Genomic DNA, 19,846 nt, shown 5'->3' on the forward strand with positions numbered 1-19,846 from the left:
ATCCTTTGACCATTTATCAAAGGGGGAATGGTTTGTAGTCTTATAAATTTGACATAGTTCTTTATATATTTTAAAAATGAGACCTTTATCAGAAATACTGGTCTTAAAGATTTTTTTCCCAGCTCTGTACTTGCCTTTTAATCTGGTTTTCTGTTGGTTTTGTTTGAGCAAAGCCTTTTTAATTTAATGTAATCAAAGTTGTTCATTTTGTTTCATACTGTTCTCTAGTTTTTCTTTGATTATAAATTCCTCAGGAGGGAAAGTTTTCTTAGCTAAGAAGCTCAGCCTGCATGCAGAGCCTTCCAAACTAAGATAATCCCACCAAACCGATTCCATCTCCAGATTTTGTCGTTCACTTGTTTTTCAGTCATGTCCAATTCTTTGTTATTCTACTTGGTTGTTTTTTTTGTTTGTTTGTTTTATTTTTTTAGGATACTAGTGTGCTTTGCTATTTCCTTCTTCAGCTCACTTTACAGATGGGGAAACTGAGGCAACCAGATGAAGTGACTTGCCCAGAGTCACACAGCTAGTAAATGTCTGAGGCCAGATTTGAATTCACATAATTGAGTTTTTCTAGTTTAGCCCAGTGCTCTATCTATTGCATCACTTAGTCATTAACTCCAGATAGCATTGTGCTATCTCATTAGTGTTAGAAATGAAAAATTTACATTCTCTTAGAGAATATATTTCTCTAGAATTCAAGAACTCAACATTTTTCTTGCTCTCTTTTCTTGTTATAGGTTTTCACGAATTAGTTATTAGATGGCACTGTTTCCTGTTCAATGACACCTCAGCAATTGTTCTTAGTCAATTGCTTCCTTTGCTAATTTCAAGCATACTATTTCCCCTTTCTATGAAAATATTGCTCCATGGTGATATAGGCTCAGAAATTTCCCTAGCCAGGTCACTCTTTTCTGTAATAAGACAACTTAGAAAAGCTTGCCTCTCTCTTAGGCTCACATGCATTAACTTTCTTCATGTTTATTTTTAGTTGTCCTGGCTCAAGCTTCTCTGGGTCCCTGCTACAGACACGCACAAACGCTCTCCTTCTCTCTGGCATACATGCTCCTGCTAAGAACCCCTGAGATAAAAGTGACTTTTCTTGTTTCTTGATCAGAAAAAAAAAAAAAAGCCTGGCTACAAGGGGCCATGTGGTCACACTAAGCTATTTGGGATGGACATATATGCAGAACCACCTTCCAGAGGGTTTTAAAATTCTGAAGTCTCAATGTTGACGGTGTCTCTCAAAGGACAAAGCCTTCGGTTGAGCAGCACTAACTTCCTCTTTCTGCTGCTTCCTTTCTTTGGAGGTAACACTATCTTCATCTCTTTCAAAAACGTTTTTTCCTTCTTAATTGGCCAGTGATGCCAACAGTTATTAAAGCTTCAGTGGCTCAGCCGACAAGGGCTGGGCCACTTTCCCCAGGACTGGTTCCTTCTCCGGTCCATAATCCGACCACCGATGCAGGTGGGGTGAATTCTGGGGGCATCTATTCAGCTATTATCAGCCGAAATTTCCCTATTATTGGAGTGAAGGAGAAGACTTTTGAGCAACTACACAAGAAATGTCTAGAAAAGAAGGTTCTGTATGTGGATCCTGATTTTCCTCCCAATGAGACCTCTCTGTTCTACAGCCAGAAGTTCCCCATCCAGTTTGTTTGGAAGAGACCACCGGTGAGTAGCTGACTATTTTCTGTTCTCATAAAAGGTTCTTGCGCTCACTGCCTCCACCCCGTTCAGCTGTCACTACTACACATGTGCCCTAGCTGAGGCATCCTGTGAATTGTTTTGTTGGATTCTTCTCCCAAATCTGCAGGAGGAGGAGGGAAGTATGTAATCTTAGACATAACTAAGTCCCCAAAATATCAACAGCAGGAGGGAATTAGGATCTGATTTTCCTTTTAGTTTTTTTTAATTAATATTATTTGCTTTTTATAATTGGATCTCTGCCTTAACTTAACTGGATAAAAGCAAATGCTGTCTTTTTTTCCCCAAAGTAAATCCTACTCAATGGAATTATGCTTCCTTCTCTATTTTGATTTGGGGTTGTTTTTTTTTTTTAAGAGTCCACTTTCTCATATTGAAATAATATTGATCATTTAGTCTTTTAGTAATTATATGTTTCTGAAACACCGAAACACCAGAAAGAACTAATTGTGAGCAAAAGCAAACTTCTCATCAACAGTCACACATTTCTTAGCACCACAGAATATTAAGTTGGAAGAGAAATGCCTATTCTCACTCTCTAATTTTACAGATGGGACACTTGAAGCCCAGAGAAGACAAATAACTAGCTTGTTTAACTAGTAAAGTTGGATAACTGTCCAGTAGTAACACCAGGATTAAACCTAGACCTCAGAACTCTCATTGGGATTTTTGCCTAACTTCTTATGTTACTAATTTTCTCTAACATACATAAGAGAAAATGATTGTGCACTCGTTTCCTTCACTGCTCACTCCAGTTCTTCAACTGACATGATGCTTATTCTTTGTTATTCATGAATAACAATTTCATTTTCTCTGAAAGATGGGGAAATTTTTTCACATTTTAACCTATGTGTTTTGATAATTAATGTGAGCTCCTTTCCCATCAGGACAAAATTCCCAGAGTGTATGGTATGACATAGTGACCTCTCCTGGAGACTTCTCTGAGAGACAGGACTGGGAAGGCATCAGAATGTGTTGATTAGAAGAGTGTTAAATATCAGGAAATTAAATGAATACTGTTCTATGACTGAAAGAACCCTACTGCCAGGAAGCATCTTACTACAATTCCATTGATCCAGAGGGGCCCATTCAGCATTTGTACAGCATGTTTTTGACTTGAAATGCTGATGGATTTCAATTTTATATTGAAAATGTAAATCAAATCTAATCAATGTCAAAAGATATTAAGCTTGTATTTACAAACCAGGTATTCTGAACAAGTTCAGGGCAGCTAGGTAGTATAGTGAATGAAGTGTAGCACCTGGAGTCTGGAAAACTCATCTTCCTAGCTTCAAATCTGGCTTCATACACTGCTAGTATGACCCTGAGCAAGTCACTTAATTCTGTCTCAATTTCTTTATCTGTAAAATGTGCTGGAGAAGGAAACTACTTCAGTGTCTTTGCCAAGAAAACTCCAAATAGGGTAATGAAGAGTTGGACACAACTAAAAACTGACTGAACAACTCTGCTAGTTAATAACATCAGTAAGATGTAAGAACTCTTTCTCTTCTCCCTCTTCCTCCCTCCCTGTCCCTCTCCCTCTCTCCCTTTCCCTCTCTTCCCCTTCTCTCTGTTTCTATCTCTATCTCTTGTGTGTGTGTATGTGTCTCTCTGTCTCTGTCTCTGTCTCTCTCTCTCTCTGTCTTTTTCTTTTTCTCTCATGTCTATAATTAGAGTAATACTTGTTTAACCATATCTGTAATTTCATTAGTATAGGAAGTTTTTAGTGAGGAATTTTCTTTACCTATTCTTTCACTTTTAAGCAGGGTTAAGGTTAGGGTAGGAAGGGGAAGGAACAATAGTATGGCATGGATGGACAGTGTTAAAATTAAATTTCAGGAAGACCTTAGTTCAAATCCCATTTCTATCACTTACTAGCTGTGTGATCTGAGGCAAGTCACTCTACTCTCTTTCTTATTTGTAAAATGAACAAATTGGATTCAGTGGTCTTTAAGGTATTTTCCAGATCGTATGACTTCATTACCATTTTATCCTGTCTATATCTGGTTTCTTGTTTCTATATTATCTTCCCTATCAGATGGCAAATTCCTGGAGAGTGGGGATTGTCTTTTGCCTTTATTTGTTTTTAATGTCAACAGCATTTCATTTTTCTAATTACATTTAAAAATAGTTTTCAACTTTCATTTTTGTAAGATTTTGCACTCCAAATTTTTCTCCCTCTTTTTCTTATCTCCCCAAGATAGCAAGCAATCTGATCTGCCAATAATTTTGAACATATTTCCATATCAGTCATGTTGTAAAAGAAAAATCAGAACAAAAGAGGAAAACCACAAGGAAAAAACAAAACAAAACAAAACAAAACAAAAAAAAAAAAAAACCTCCCAAAAAAGTGAAAAGAGTAGCTTTGATCCACATTCAGTCTCCATAGTTCTCTTTCTGGATGCAGATGTGTAGCCTTTCTTCACATCCCTATTATGTCTGGCACATAATAGGTGCTTGATAAATGGTTATTGGCTGAATAGGACCTCTCTGAGCTGCAATTCCTTTAGCCACAAAATGTATATATTTATAATATTTTTATCAAAGATAATTATGAACCTCAAAATAATAATTGTGTATTATATAATGGAAATCTGTGCATGCATCCAAGATAAATTATGCTCACTCTCTCAACTGAAACTTTTCTCAGCCTGCTTTCTCAGACTTGGTCCATAGGATATGCTTGTCCACCAGGATATTGTTCATTGCTGTTGTTCAACTGCTTTAGGCATGTCTCTCTCTTTGTGACTCTATTTGGAGTTTTCTTGCCAGAGACACTGGACTGATCTGCCATTTCCTTCTCCTGGTCATTTTACAGATGAGACAAAGAGGGTTAAGTGACCTACCCAGGGTCACACAACTAATAAGTGTCTTAGACTGGATTTGAATTTAGGAATATGAGTCTTCCCGACTTTCTATCCAGTCACTGGCTGCCCAGGACACTGTTCAGGTTTAACTTCTAACAATAAGTTGAAGATCATTTGAGGCAGACCTCCAAGTTACAAAAGGGGCTCCACTTGGGATATTGCCTTAAGACTGTTTATAACCCACTGGGAAATGAATGTAAACTGTTATTTTTGCCTTCTGAATCCAATTCTTCCTGTGCAACAAAAAATTTGGTTCTACACACATATATTGTATCTAAATTATACTGTAATATATTTAACATATATAAGACTGCTTGCCATCTGGGGGAGGGGGTTGGGGGAGGAAGGGAAAAAATCTGAATAGAAGTAAGTGCAAGGGATAATGTTGTAAAAAATTACCCATGCATATATACTGTCAAAAAATGTTATAATTATAAAATAAAATAAAAAATTAAAAAAAAAAATCCTCCAGTAGAAAAAAAAAAAAAAAAAAGACTGTTTATAACCTTGGCTACTCATGTACCCTGAGAATTTCCAACATAGACATGGAATAATAAGCTGTTAGAGCTTTTTATTTACAAGATATATGCATGGGTAATTTTTCAGCATTGACAATTGCAAAACCTTTTGTTCCAACTTTTCCCCCCACCCCTTCCCCCTGATGGCAGGTTGACCAATACATGTTAAATATACTAAAGTATAAGTTAAATACAATATATGTATACATGTCCAAACAGTTATTTGCTGTACAAGTGTCCCATCTGTAAAATTAGAGAGTGAGAATAGTGCACAATTAGCCTGTGAAGGAAGTCAGAAATTCAGGCAGACAAAAATAGAGGGATTGGGAATTCTATGTAGTGGTTCATAGTCATCTCCCAGAGTTCTTTTGCTAGGTGTAACTGGTTCAGTTCATCACTGCTCTATTGGAACTGATTTGGTTCATCTCATTGTTGAAGATAGCCACATCCATCAGAATTGATCATCATATAGTATTGTTGTTGAAGTATATAATGATCTCCTGGTCCTGCTCATTTCACTCAGCATGAGTTCATGTAAGTCTCTCCAGGCCTTTCTGAAATCATCCTGTTGGTCATTTCTTACAGAACAATAATATTCCATAATATTCATATAGTATAATTTATTCAGCCATTCTCCAATTGATGGGCATCCACTCACTTTCCAGTTTTTGGCCACTACAAAGAGGGCTGCCACAAACATTCTTGTACATACAGGTCCCTTTCCCTTCTATAAAGAAAATTTTAAAATTGTTATTTTATTTTTTAATTTATGGAATAAAACAATCATTTCTATAACATGGTACAATAATGAACTGCAAATCTACTATGTACAATTTTATATTCCTTTCAAATATACAACAAAATTATCATGTAAATTTCTTTTTAAATAATATTTTATTTTTCCAAAGATATACAAAAATAGTTTTCAACATTCACCTTTGCAAAACCTTCTGTTCAAAATTTTTTCTGCATCTCTCCCTTTTCTTCCCTTCCCAAGACATCAAGCAATATGATATAGGTTCAAAACATAGTCTTTCTAATCATATCTCCATATTTGTCTTGCTGTGCAAGAAAAATCAGATCAAAAGGGGAAAAAAAACTACAAGAATGAAAAAAAGCCACAAACAAAAACAATTTAAAAAAGGAAATAATGTGCTTTGATCCACATTCAGTCTGCATAGCTCTCTCTCTGGATGTGGATAGCTCTCTCTATTAGCTCTATCACTAGTCTATTGGAATTGCCTTCATTCATCTCATTGTAAAAAATAGTCAAGCCCATCACAGTTGATTATCACATAATCTTGTTGCTATTTACAATGTTCTCTTGATTCCATTCGCTTCACTTAGTATCATGTAAGTCTTTCCAGGCCTTTTTGAAATCAGCCTGCTCATCATTTCTTATAGAATAATCTTATTCCATTACATTCATATATCATAATTTATTCAGCTAATGGGCATCTACTCAAATAAATTGTTAGCAACACTTCTTAATGCTATTCTTTTGGGGATGGCTAATTGATAAATAATAATGGCAATAGCCAGCATTTGTATGACACTATAATGATAATGGAGTGCTTTACAGATGTTATCTCATTTGATCCTCACAACTCTAGGAGTCTGGTGTTGCTATTATCTCCATTTTACAGATGAGGAAACTGAAGCAGATAATGGTTAAGTGACTTGTTTAGGATCACATGAGTGTCTGAGATTGGATTTGAACTCAGTTCTTTCTGATTCCAATTTCTTCATCTATATCCATTCCACCTCTTAGCTACCCTAAATCTTTAGAAGAGGTATTCCTACTAAAGAAAGGTATCTCGGTCATCCTTGAGCATTTTAGGGTAGAAAATAGGCTGTCTTAGTCTTTAAAATAAATACTAGATACAAGAAAAACCCTTACATTATCTCCACTATTCAGGCTAACCTGGGGTGATGGTAGTGGTGGTAAGCAAACTTGTTTTCATTCTTAAGGAAACTTTTTTTCATTATTCAGGCTAACATTGCTAGCTGAGGCAATTGAGTATTGGAGATGGAGTCACAAAGACAAGTTCAAATTCTACCTCAAACACTTATAAACTATGTGAGCCTAGAGAAGTCATCAAATTTGTCTGTCTCAGTTTTTCCATCTGTAAAATAATAGTACCTATCATAGGGTTGTTGTAAGAATCAAATAGGATAACATATGTACAACAATTTGCAAATTATTAAAATGTTTATAGTCAACAACAGCAACAATAAGTAAATGTTGGGGAAGTGATGCAATGGATAGAGTGTCAGGACTCAGACACTCGTCAAGTCACTTAACCCTATTTGCCTCAGTTTCCTCATCTGTAGAATAAACTGGAGAAGGAAATGACAAATCATTTTATTATCTCTACCATGAAAACCTCAGATGGGGTCATGAAGTGTTGGACACAACTGAAAATGACTGAACAACAAAATCTGCAACTGATTGTTAGCAGAACTGGTTTGGTGGGATTACCTTATAAGCCTGAGAATAGAAGATAAGATACTTTCATGTTTTGAGCTATGTCCAGCTTTTCATGATCCCATTTGGGGTTTTCTTGGTGAAGATACTGGAGAGGTTTGCCATTTCCTTCTCCAGCTCATTTTACAGTTGAGGAAATAAAACTGAGGCAAACAGGTTTAAGTGATTTGCCCACAGTGACACAGCTCATAAGTGTCTGAGGTCAGATTTGAACTCAGGTTGCTGAGTCTTCCATACTCTAGGCCCAGCACTCTATGCATTGTGGCCCCACCTAGCTGTCCTGATCTGACATTAGTCTAACTTAATCTGGAAAGAAATATTCCCATGATATTCCTCTCTCTGCTTTCTTTTCCTCAAGCAGCTTGCTTTCCCAAAGAGCCTTTCCCTGCTAGATTAGTGCATCAGTCTAAGGACCCAAGACCAGGACCCTTTCGGGTGATCAGTACTTTCCAAGCAGTATAAGGCATGACTCTGGCTCTAACAATTCAAACTTGAAACCAAATGAGGCATCAAAAGTCATTGAATATTTAACATGAAGAGGTTTGCTTTGCCCTAACATGGCAAGGATAGACAAAAAGGATACAGTGGCACTTAGCCTTTTTGTTCCCATATGGAAACCCATCTGGTTATTAGGTCATCAGGGTTTGGCAGTTTTCCAGGTCTTAAACACCCACCAAGTCTGAGAGACCTACATTGCACAAGGTTGGCATTTTTATGGCGCTAGAGGACTCCAGCTCCCAGGAGCAGCTTTGCCCACACCTACTCCATGTTGTCTGCTAGGGGTGATATTGAAGGGGAAAGAAGGGCATTCCCTTATGAGGGAAGCTAAAACCAATCAGGACCCCAGGGACAGCTTGATTGTCTTTGAGGTAAAGTTTCCCTATATTGTTATGGGAGGAAAGTTGCTGCATCAGTGTTACACTGATACTACTGCACTAAATTATTATAAATAAGTTATGGAAAATGAAATAAAAACGATTCCTTAATCATGTAATCAATGTAAAGATCAACCTTCTTGTCATACTTCATACCCATGAATTGGCCAGGAAAGACCAGAGAAATGATTCTCTTTTCCCTCCTATATCTCCTCATATTCTAATATAATCCTTCTATACAACCCCACACCCCTAAAAACAGTTACTCACAGCCTCTTCTCTTTAGAGGAGTTACTACCATCTTCCTGGGCAATGAGGAAATCCAGGATATTGTAACACATCCAGAACATTTTCAAGAAATTGCAGTCTCAACATGCAGAGAAATGGTGAACTAAGCAGATAAAGATATATCAATACATATAGATATATCAACATACATAAGGATATATGTATCCCTATCTATTATCTCCATTGTAAACTGTAATTTTCTTGCCAGAATTCTGTTAGGAAGAGAGAACTATTCGCATTTGATAGAGAATCATTCTTCCCTTGGTTATAAATAAGGTTATTATATGTAGTGGGAACAGAAGGATTAGGAGGAAGAGAACTGATCAGAAGATACCTGATAAACTGATTTCCCCCCAGTCTACTTTATAAATTTGGAGAATATAAGAAGCAGATAATAGAGACAATGAGATCTTAAATTTAAAAATGTTTACAATTTGATATTTGTTTACAAGGTGTGAAGTTCTTCAGACAAAGTTGGAACCTGAGAGAGTAGATAGCTAGGTGGTTCAGTGGATAGAGAGCTGGTCTTCAGTCAGGAAAACCCGAGTTCAAATCCAGCTTCAGACATTTATTAGCTGGGGGATTCTGAGCAAGTCACTTAACGCTGTTTTTCTTAATCTAGTGCTGAAGGAAATGAGAAATCATTGCTAAGAAAACCCTTTGGACAATATTGATGTGTTAGGATCTATGAGGTCATAAAGAGTGAGATGTGACTGAACAATAACAATCTGGAGGGAGAGGAAAAACTCCAGGAAGAAGTCAACATTTAGAGGAGCTGGTTCCTCAATTATATTCCAGAGAAATTCCCTAAAGTGTTAAGCTAGAGATATGATCAAGTCTTGAGGTCCTCTAAGCTCCTCTACATTTTGGCCTCTTTTGAGAGTCTTTTTCCCCTCTCCAAACTACCCTAACTCAGGTCCATCCATTACACATAGTCTTACTGGTTTTTGTTGTTCAGTCATTTCAGTTATATTGGACTCTCCATGGACAAACCCATTTGGGGTTTTCTTGGCAGAGATACTGGTTTGGTCTGTCATTTCCTTCATCAGCTCATTTTACATATGAAAAAACTGAGAAAAACAGGATTAAGTGATCTACCCAGAGTCACACAACTAGAAAGTGTCTGAGATCAGACTTGAATTCAAGAAGACAAGTTTTCCTGATCCAGAACTCTATCCACTGTACCACTTAGCTGCCCAGTCCCATTGATGGATAGAGCTAAAAATCAGGTTGCTCAAAGCCCTCATTTTTCAAAATTTTGTTAAAACTAAATATAAAATTCAAAAGTAGAAAAAGACAGAAAAAATAAAACAAAATATTGTCATGTGCCCAGCAGAACAAAAGGAGGGATTCAAAATATGAAAAACAAATTTCCATTTTTTAATTAATTTTATAATTATAAATTTTTTGACAGTACATATGCATGAATAATTTTTTATAACATTATCCCTTGTATTCATTTTTCCAAATTTTCCCCTCCCTCTCTCTACTCCCTCCCCTACATGACAGGTAATCCCATACATATTAAATGTGTTACAGTATAACCTAGATACAATATATGTGTGCAAATCCAATTTACTTGTTGCAGGTTAAGAGTTGGATTCCGAAGGTATAAGTAACCTGGGTAGAAAGATAGTAGTGCAAACAGTTTACATTCAATTCCCAGTGTTCCTTCTCTGGGTGTAGCTATTTCTGTCCATCATTGATCAACTGGAAGTGAGTTGGATCTTCTTTATGTTGAAGATATCCACTTCCATCAGAATACATCCTCATACAGTATTGTTGTTGAAGTGTATAGTGATCTTCTGGTTCTGCTCATTTCACTCAACATCAGTTCATGTAAGTCTCTCCAAACCTCTCTGTAGTCCTCCTGCTGGTCATTACTTACAGAGCAATAATATTCCATAACATTCATATACCATAATTTACCCAACCATTCTCCAATTGATGGACATCCATTCATCTTCCAGTTTCTAGCTACTACAAAAAGAGCTGCCACAAACATTTTTGGCACATACAGGTCCCTTTCCCTTCTTTAGTATTTCCTTGGGATATAAGCCCAGTAGTAGCACTGCTGGATCAAAGGGTATGCACAGTTTGATAACGTTTTGGGCATAGTTCCAAATTGCTCTCCAGAATGGCTGGATTCTTTCACAACTCCACCAATCATCATCCATCAGTGTCCCAGTTTTCCCACACCCCCTCCAACATTCATCATTATTTGTTCCTGTCATCTTAGCTAATCTGATAGGTGTGTAGTGGTATCTCAGAGTTGTCTTAATTTGGATTTCTCTGATCAGTAGTGATTTGGAACACTCTTTCATATGAGTGGAAATAGTTTCAATTTCATCATCTGAAAATTGTCTGTTCATATCCTTTGACCATTTATCAATTGGAGAATGGCTTCATTTCTTATAAATTAGAGTCAGTTCTCTATATATTTTGGAAATGAGGCCTTTATCAGAAACTTTAACTGTAAAAATATTTTCCCAATTTGTTACTTCCCTTCTAATCTTGTTTGCATTAGTTTTGTTTGTACAAAAAAGCTTTTTAATTTGATGTAATCAACATTTTCTATTTTGTGATCAATAATGATCTCTAGTTCTCCTCTGGTCATAAATTCCTTCCTTCTCCACAGGTCTGAGAGGTAAACTATCCTCTATTCCTCTAATCTATTTATGATCTCGTTCTTTATGCCTAAATCATGAACCCATTTTGATCTGGACCCATTTTGATCTTATCTTGGTATATGGTGTTAAGTGTGGGTCCATATCTAATTTCTGCCATACTAATTTCCAGTTTTCCCAACAGTTTTTTTCAGGTAATGAATTCTTATCTCAAATGTTGGTATCTTTGGGTTTGTCAAATACTAGATTGCTATAGTTGTACCCTATTTTGTCCTGTGTACCTAATCTGTTCCACTGATGGACTAGTCTATTTCTTAGCCAATACCAAATGGTTTTGGTGACTGCTGCTTTATAATATAGCTTTAGATCAGGTACAGCTAGACCACCTTCATCTGACTTTTTTTTTTCATTAATTCCCTTGAAATTCTCAACCTTTTATTCTTCCATATGAATTTTGTTGTTATTTTTTTCTAGATCATTAAAATAGTTTCTTGGGAGTCTGATTGGTATAGCACTAAATAAATAGATTAGTTTGGGGAGTATTGTCATCTTTATTATATTCGCTCAGCCTATCCATGAGCACTGAATGTCTTTCCAATTATTTAAATCTGACTTTATTTTTGTGGCAAGTGTTTTGTAATTTTGCTCATATAATTCGACTTTTCTTTGGTAGATGGATTCCCAAATATTTTATACTCTCGACAGTTATTTTGAATGGAATTTCTCTTTGTATCTCTTGCTGTTGCAATAAATTTCCATTTCAAGAAAGCAGATGTAATAATAGAAGAGATTATATATTCATGACTGAATCTTTTCTTCTTTGTAGGTTATTCTTTTGGGTCTGGTGTACATTTGTTACCTAATTTTCCTCCCTATTCATTCCCACCACCACCCCAAGCAGGCTACAGTTAAGCATGGGTATATTTATATTCACAAACACACATATATATTCATACATACATATATCTATGTACACATATACATATGTACATGTATACATATAAATACACATGTATATACACATTTACATATATGTAGAGGGGCATCTAAAACAACATTAGTATGGCTGACATAATATAGATTTCTCTCTTGATTGAATTTTTAAGTTTGATTTTATCTGAATTCAATGATTACTAGCCCTATTTTTTTCCTAATGAATTCTACTCCTGATCCTTGTTATAGTGTTTATGTATTTCTCAATTATTCTCTTATTTTTTCTTCCTGATATGTTTTCCAGATCTGTTGTTTTTCTTACATTTCACATTCTATTCTAATTTTTTTCCTACCTGCTACCTCTTCTACTTTAATTCTATTCCTTTGATCTGGCAATTTTGAAATTTGGCAATAATATTCATATATCCATGCAGGATCTCTTTGAGGTGATGATTGGTGGATTTTTTTCCTGTTTTGCTTTTCCCCTTGCGTTCTATCATTCCAGGATAATTTTCTTGGATTATTTCTTGTATCATTGTATCAAGGTTCTTTTTTTGTTCATAGCTTTCAGGTGGTCCGATTATTCTTATATTTTCTCTTCTTGATTTGTTCTCCAGATCTGGTTTTTTTTTTCTTGATTCACATTCTATTCTATTTTTTTCATTCCTTCAGATTTGTTATTTCCTGATCTCTTGTACTTTTATTAGCTTCCCCTTGCCCAATTCTAATTTTCAAAGAATTATTTTCTTCTTTAAAACTCTGAATCTCCTTTTCTAATTGGTAATTGTTCATAATCTTGTTTTTTTGGATGCTTTTTAAAAAAAAGTTTTTTCCTCTATCTCTCTCTCTTTCCTCTATCTCTTTGATTTTTAAAGTCTTTTTTGAATTCTTCTATAAATTCTTTCTGGAAAGGTGACTATTTAACATAACTCTTTGGGGTAGAAGAGGCTTTTTTTTTTTTAACTTCACTGAATTCTTCTGAAGATGAACTCTATCTTCCCTATTCCCATAGTAAATTCTATGGTTGGGTTCTTTCTTCTTTGACTGTTTTTTTTTAAATATATATAAGAACTATTAATTTAAGTCCCTCTAATCATGGGGTGAGGTGGGATGGTACCTGTGTCTTCACTTAAGCTCTCCCTTCTGACCTGGAATCCTAAACCAAGAGCTCCACCCTGCTGCAAGTGCTGGGAGCAGCTGTTGTGCCCACATTAGTACCCTGGATATCTTAGAATCAGCTGGAGTCAGGACAAGCAAAAGTCTTTATTCTTGGTCTTTTGGGGTCACTCTCAGGGGATTAGATATAGGAATCTACACACCTCCTTCTCTCTCCACTGCCAAAGAATGATCCTGTCTGCCTACTTCACCCTCTGATCTCTCCTTCCTTTTCTTTGTCCACATCCACAGATCAAGCCAGCACGGAGTTGAGTAGGGTCATTCTCCAAGCATATATTAATAGAGAATTGTCCAATTGGTAATTAGCCTTGAGTGCTAGGTTACCTTATGTTAAGTGCATCTGCTCAGTTCTAGCCCTTTACATCTCCTGCTTTCTTTTGTTTTAGAACACAGGTGGTCACGCCATCCCTGACTTCTCAGGGAGGTGAGAACCCCAAAAAGGATGTGATGACACTCTCCCCCCCCAACTTCTCAGGAAGGGAAATGAAAAGCACCAAAGGGAAGTGGGGATTGCTAGAAGATTTCTAGGCTGAAGGATCTTATTAGAGACAAGAATGCACAAACCCATCAGCATGGGAGGTATTACACAAGCACATAGCAATAATGCAGAGGCTATTAGTGATGACTCTCCCCACAGCCAGTGCAGGCTCAATGTGGTGTAACAAACATGAATTGTACATGCAGGTAGTGATATAACAAACATTATAAATCAACATGGTCTTGTAAAAGATTTCCAGAAGTCCTAGAAGGAGGGTATGTAAACATCAGTCACACATATGCTTTCTTCAGCAGCCAAGAAATAGTCCAAAACCAATCTATTGTCCATTGATTCACGTGTCAGGGAATCCAATGATCCCTGAAAGTTTTTGAAGTCCTACGACAGTCTTATCATGCCTCAGAGAATCCAATGATTCCTGAGAGTTTTCAAGTCCTACAACAGTCTTATCATGCCTCAGAGAATCCAATGATTCCTGGGGGTTTTTAAGTCCAACAATTTTTGATGTCCATGAGTCAAATGCCATAACTGCCAAGCTCTTTCAGTGATAGGCACAGTCAGCAACAGAACCACCCGATGTTTCTTGGGTCTTCTCCTTTGTTTCAAGGGTCCCTGCCCCCCCTGCCTCTGCACTCACAGGTGTGCTGGTTCCTTATCACCCAAGGTCTCATCTCTGTAGTGCAGCTGGGCCTGATATTCCTAATCAGCAAGGTTTCCTCAGTCTTCCAAGACTCAGGACCCTATATCCTGCTATCTGGGAGGTGAAAGTTCCTGTGGTTCTTGCTGAGGTTACTCCCTGGGCTCCCTGCTGTTTCTTTGAAGCTAGTCTGGTAATGTTTATACTTCATTTCAGCTGGTTAGACCTGGTCTTGAGGTCTTTCTTCAGGTCTTCTTGGATTGTCCCAGAAGAACCTCTCTTCTTCCCCAAGTCTTCTTGATTTTTCACCAGTCTATGTTTGCCCTGAGGCACAATTTTGATGTGTTTGTAGGGAAATCTGGAAAGCCTGGAATTTTCTGACCTTCCCAGAATCCTCCTCTTATTCCCCTCATTTTATAGATTAGGAAATCAAGTACTACAAAGGTTAGTAAATGACCAAGCCAAGATGCAAACCTAAGACCTCTGACTCTAAATCCAACCTATTTCCATTGCTCTTCCTTGTTTTTAGAGAAAAGGTTTTATTTTAATAATTAGTGGGCATGGTAGGCAACTGTTCAGCTCCTTTAAACTCTAATAGTTTAAAACTGCACTAAGATCTTCAAAGTCAAAAACAATTCTTCCCCAATACATCCATCAGTCAATCAATGAGCAATCATTTAAGCCCCTATTCTGTGCTCAAGCCTCTTGTTTGGCACCTGAAATACAGATGAAAAAAGCATCTGCCTAAATTTTAATTGATTCTAATCTGCTTATTATTACTGAGTACTGAGGAATTATGTGTAAAACCCTAGAAATCCTCAGTCTTTGGTTTCTCCAGTTGAATTCTCTCCTCTTTGACACTTTCCCTGGCTCTTCTGAAGTTGACCTTTGTCTCTTTCTAGCTCAATTTCACTTCCTTAGCTTTGCTTCTTCTCTGAAATCACTTCAATTTCCACTAACATTTCCTCCCATGACTTCTGTTTTGTGTGATTTTGACAAGGAGGAAGGGGAGAGGTAGAAGGGGATTTCCATTTGACCCTGGGTGCCAGCATTTCTGGATTTCACTTCCTTGATCAGCTATATCTTGCCAAAGACTTTAAGACCAACCTCTCATCTAGGTCTTCTTCTTTTGTATGACATAGATCCTCTGGGAATCCACTGAATCCTACAAATCCTTTCTCAGAATAATGTTATTAAATGAATAAAATAAAATGCATATGATTACCAAAGAAACCAATTGCATTGAAATAGTTATCAAAAAAAAAAAAAAATTTAAACAACTTCATGGATCCCAGGTTCAGAAACTCTTTCCTAGATTAGGCATCCTTCCTTTTTACTTCCTAATTATTAAAGAAATGTAACTCCAAACATTCTTTTCCTTTAATTTTGATAGAGTAAAAAAGTTTCTTTCTACGTATCTCATCCTGTCTTTCCAGAATAATTGTCTCCTCTTTGATTTCATTATAAGCAATTTTCCTCTCTTGGACTTGGTTTCCTTATAAGTGAAATGATAGAATTAAACTAGATTTCTAGACACTGTGATCTGATGTTATCTTTCTATTCTTTGAGAATAATTTTCTGCTCTTCGATGTCACTATTGTCAGCTGTTGAGTTTTAAATCCAGTCTTCAAAAAAGTGAGAGATCAGAATTCCTAGGCAGTGCTGGGGAAGAAAAGAATGTAATAAGTGATCATAATTGGAGGAACAGCAAGAAACTAAGCTACAATTCTTGGGGCAAAGGCAAAACCTTGCCTTCTACTATTCTCATGAGTTATTCATACAGTACAGGTTCAATGGGATGGGGGGATGCCTTTCTAGCAATTCCAAGTTCATTTTCCTTCCAGACTCTTAAGATAGCACTATAAGACTGGAGGCCTGCATGCATAATTGGGCTAAAAATGGAACATTGATGTTGGGAAATTAAGAGAATGTCTCATTAGCAATTACAAATTTAATATATTTATTTATTATATATAATAATATTATATATAATATAATTATATTATATATAATATAATTATTCCTGGGGGAATAAGAGGGGATTTGCCAGAGACAAAAGAAAATTGTATTGATTATTTATGACCTACAGTGGGTTCTTTATGTATTTTCAATAGTATTAAATAAAGGCTATTCTGTATCTAATATATTCCATATCCTCTCTGACATTCTTATCCCAATTCTGACTGGCAAGACAAATCCCCAGAGCAAGAGTACATCTCCCACCCCCTTCAGCATTCTAGGGGATTTTCTAGAGAGGTTAAGGTGTCTTTCTAATCCTAATGGTTTAAATAAGTCAATTATTAAGCATTTATTGTCTATGTGCCCAGGCACTGTGCTAAGAGATGGAAATACAAAGAAAAGCAAAAGGCAGTCCCTGCTCTAGAGAAGCTCACAAACAAATGGGGGAGAAAATATGGAAACAACTATGTACCAATAAGTTTTATAAAATATAATAGGAAATAATCAATAGAAGGAAGTAGAAGGCAATATTTTAGCTGTGATTTCAAGGAAGTTAGGGAAGCCAAGAGAGGAAGATGAGGAGGGGGATCATTGAATGTATGAGAAGTTAGAGAAAATTCCCAGAACTGAGATATGGAAAATGGTGTTCATAAAACAGCAAGGAGGCACAAAGTCTACATGGAGGAGAGGAAAGTATAAAGTGCAAGGCGACTAGAAAGGTAAGAGACTGTTATGAAGAGCTTTGAATGCCAAACAGAGGATTTGTATTGATCCCAGAGGTGATAGAAAGTTATTGAGGAAGGGATGAGTGTGGGTATGACATAGTTGGATCTGTCCTTTAGAAAAATCACTTTGATGGCTAAATGTAAGATGAACATGAATCCTTATTTTAATATGTTGTCAATACTGGATATCAGATACAATTGATATCTCCCTTATATCATTGACTGACCCAGGGATTAGCAGTCCATTATAAATTTTAAATAATATTTTATTTTTCCCCAATTACATTTTTAAAACAAATTTTAACATTTTTTTTAAGTTTTGAGATTCAGATTCTGCTCTTCCTCTCTCCCTTTTTTCCCCTTCCTAAGATAGTTAGCAACCCAATATAGGTTATACAATCACATAAAACATTTCTACATTAGTAATTTTGTACAAGAAGACAAACAAAAAAGAAGGAAGGGAGGAAAGGAGAAAAGAAGGGAAGGAGGAAGGAAGGAAGGAGGAGAGGAAGGGGGAGGGAGGAAAGAAAAATATTTCAGTCTATATTCAGACAATATCAGTTCTTTCTCTGGAGGTGAATAGCCTGTTTCATCAAGTCCCTTGAGATTGTCTTGGATGATTGTATTGCAGCCCATTATCATTTAACCAAGAGATATCAATTAGGTTTTACAAATGTATATTCACTGAGAAGGACATATACAACATTCCCCTAAACAGGAGATATATTCTCCCTATACTATCTTCATTCCTTGGAAGAGTGGGCTGAAGCTTAATGCTGAAAAGCATTTACCCTATCAAGTTCATTTCCAAATGTAGCATAGTTGCTGGACAGACAACTCTTTCTTGGCTTCAATTATCCACTAGTACTCTGTCAAGAAGGTCACTTTTTACCAGTTTAACAGCCAGCAAATTCTAGCATGGACTCATATCTCTGGACAACTTGCTCTTCAAACACCTCATTGTTGTCTGCCAGGATCAGCTACTGGCCAATAACAGTATGGACTCCTGGCCATATCTCAAAGTTTACAAGGCTACAGTTATCTCTTGTACTCCACCTAAGGGCAGTAAAAAAAAAAAAAAAAAATAGACATAACAGCAGGACCATATGCTTATGGCTTCTTATCCTCCTGAGGTGGAACAGAGTAGACTACTAGTGCTAGAGCTACATATCTCAGCAATAGCAGGACTATCCATGCCAGCTTTGTGCCAATATGATTATAAACCCAACTTAGGCTCATGTAATGGATCCCGAGGCATTTTTTAAAATTAGAAATTTAAGCAACTTTACACAGGGAGTAAACAATCTAATAAACCTTAAGCTCTATTTATATTATCCAATCTCATCCATGTAATAATGTTATTACATAATTGTAATTGACATATAAACATTAGTTTTTGTTCTACTTTGTTCACTAAGTAGTAGTTCATATATACATTTCAGGTTATTAATAGTCTACATATACATCATTTCTAGTTGCTATATGTATTCCATTATGTTAATAATGCCATATTTTCCTTAACCTATTGTTGAGCACTTAGGTTTTCCCCAGTTTTTTATATCACAAATAATGCTTCTTCTTTTTAAAAATTTTTTACTGATTTCTTATTTTTATATTGCTTTCATGCCCAAATATGTATACCTACCTCCTTACCCAAAGGATATTATAAAGAATGTAAAAAAGAGGGGAGGAACAGTACAGCAAAATCAATCTCTATAAGCTTTCTTGGCAGCTTATGTAGAGTTCTTGGCAGCTTATGTAGAATTTCATACTCTGTAGGTCTAGAGATTTACCTCTACAGAGAATTAAGGAAGTTGCATTTTCTCATCTCTTCTCTGTCACCAAGCCTGCTCTTTATAATTATGCAGCATCCATGAACATTTTTATACAAGTACTCTTTTCTTCCTCTGGGAAGCAATTCTTCTTTAGTATATGTGTTCCAGTATCATTAAATCAAAGTACAAAACATTCTTCTGTATTAAGAGTTATTGAGCTCTCTGGAAAATTTGCCCAAATGGATCTTTAGTTTTATACCTACAGAATAACAAAATCATTTTCTAGATTGGACTTCAAAACATCTGCTAGTCTAAACCTCTGATTTCAAGACAAGACCATCCTATAAAGTTAGATTTCTGCCCATTTTATACAGTCTTCAGAGAAGATGCCACAACCAACCTTGAAAATCCTAATAGCTACAGTTTCAGTCAATTACCTCTTCTGTATTTCTCAGTGGAAAGAGAGAATAGTTGCAAACCATTATTAATTTGTTAGCTTTTCTTATACTTAAAATCCATTTCTTTCTCACCTTGTTCAGTCAATAGCCACTAAATGCTCAGGTCAAAAAACCCAATTCCTTTATTTTTCCACCTTGGTCAGGCAATACTCACTAAGTGCTCAGGTCAAATAATCCAATTCTTTCAGCCTTTCCTCATAGAGTCTATTTCAGGAATAGACACATCCTATTAAAGAGTTGGGCCAGATTTCCATGATGGAAAATGCCCTGGACAGAGCTCTGAGCTAAAGCACTTCTAGAATAGAGCACCTAAGGAT

The 19,846-nt window shown here is 36.3% G+C and overlaps 1 protein-coding gene across 3 annotated transcripts in view; it reads left to right on the forward strand.

Annotated features, from left to right (window-relative positions):
- Positions 1-960: 960 nt before the first annotated feature.
- The window catches only part of CAPN3 (calpain 3), an 89,012-nt gene continuing 70,126 nt past the window's right edge, over positions 961-19,846 (forward strand). For all 3 annotated transcript variants that reach the window (XM_074289382.1, XM_074289383.1, XM_074289384.1), the window contains exon 1: positions 961-1,674. In XM_074289382.1, the coding sequence (XP_074145483.1) occupies positions 1,366-1,674 (309 nt within the window). In that variant the 5' untranslated portion in view covers positions 961-1,365. The remainder of the gene's footprint in view (positions 1,675-19,846) is intronic.

The sequence above is a fragment of the Sminthopsis crassicaudata genome, chromosome 2 (assembly GCF_048593235.1).
Source record: "Sminthopsis crassicaudata isolate SCR6 chromosome 2, ASM4859323v1, whole genome shotgun sequence".
Classification (NCBI taxonomy): domain Eukaryota; kingdom Metazoa; phylum Chordata; class Mammalia; order Dasyuromorphia; family Dasyuridae; genus Sminthopsis; species Sminthopsis crassicaudata.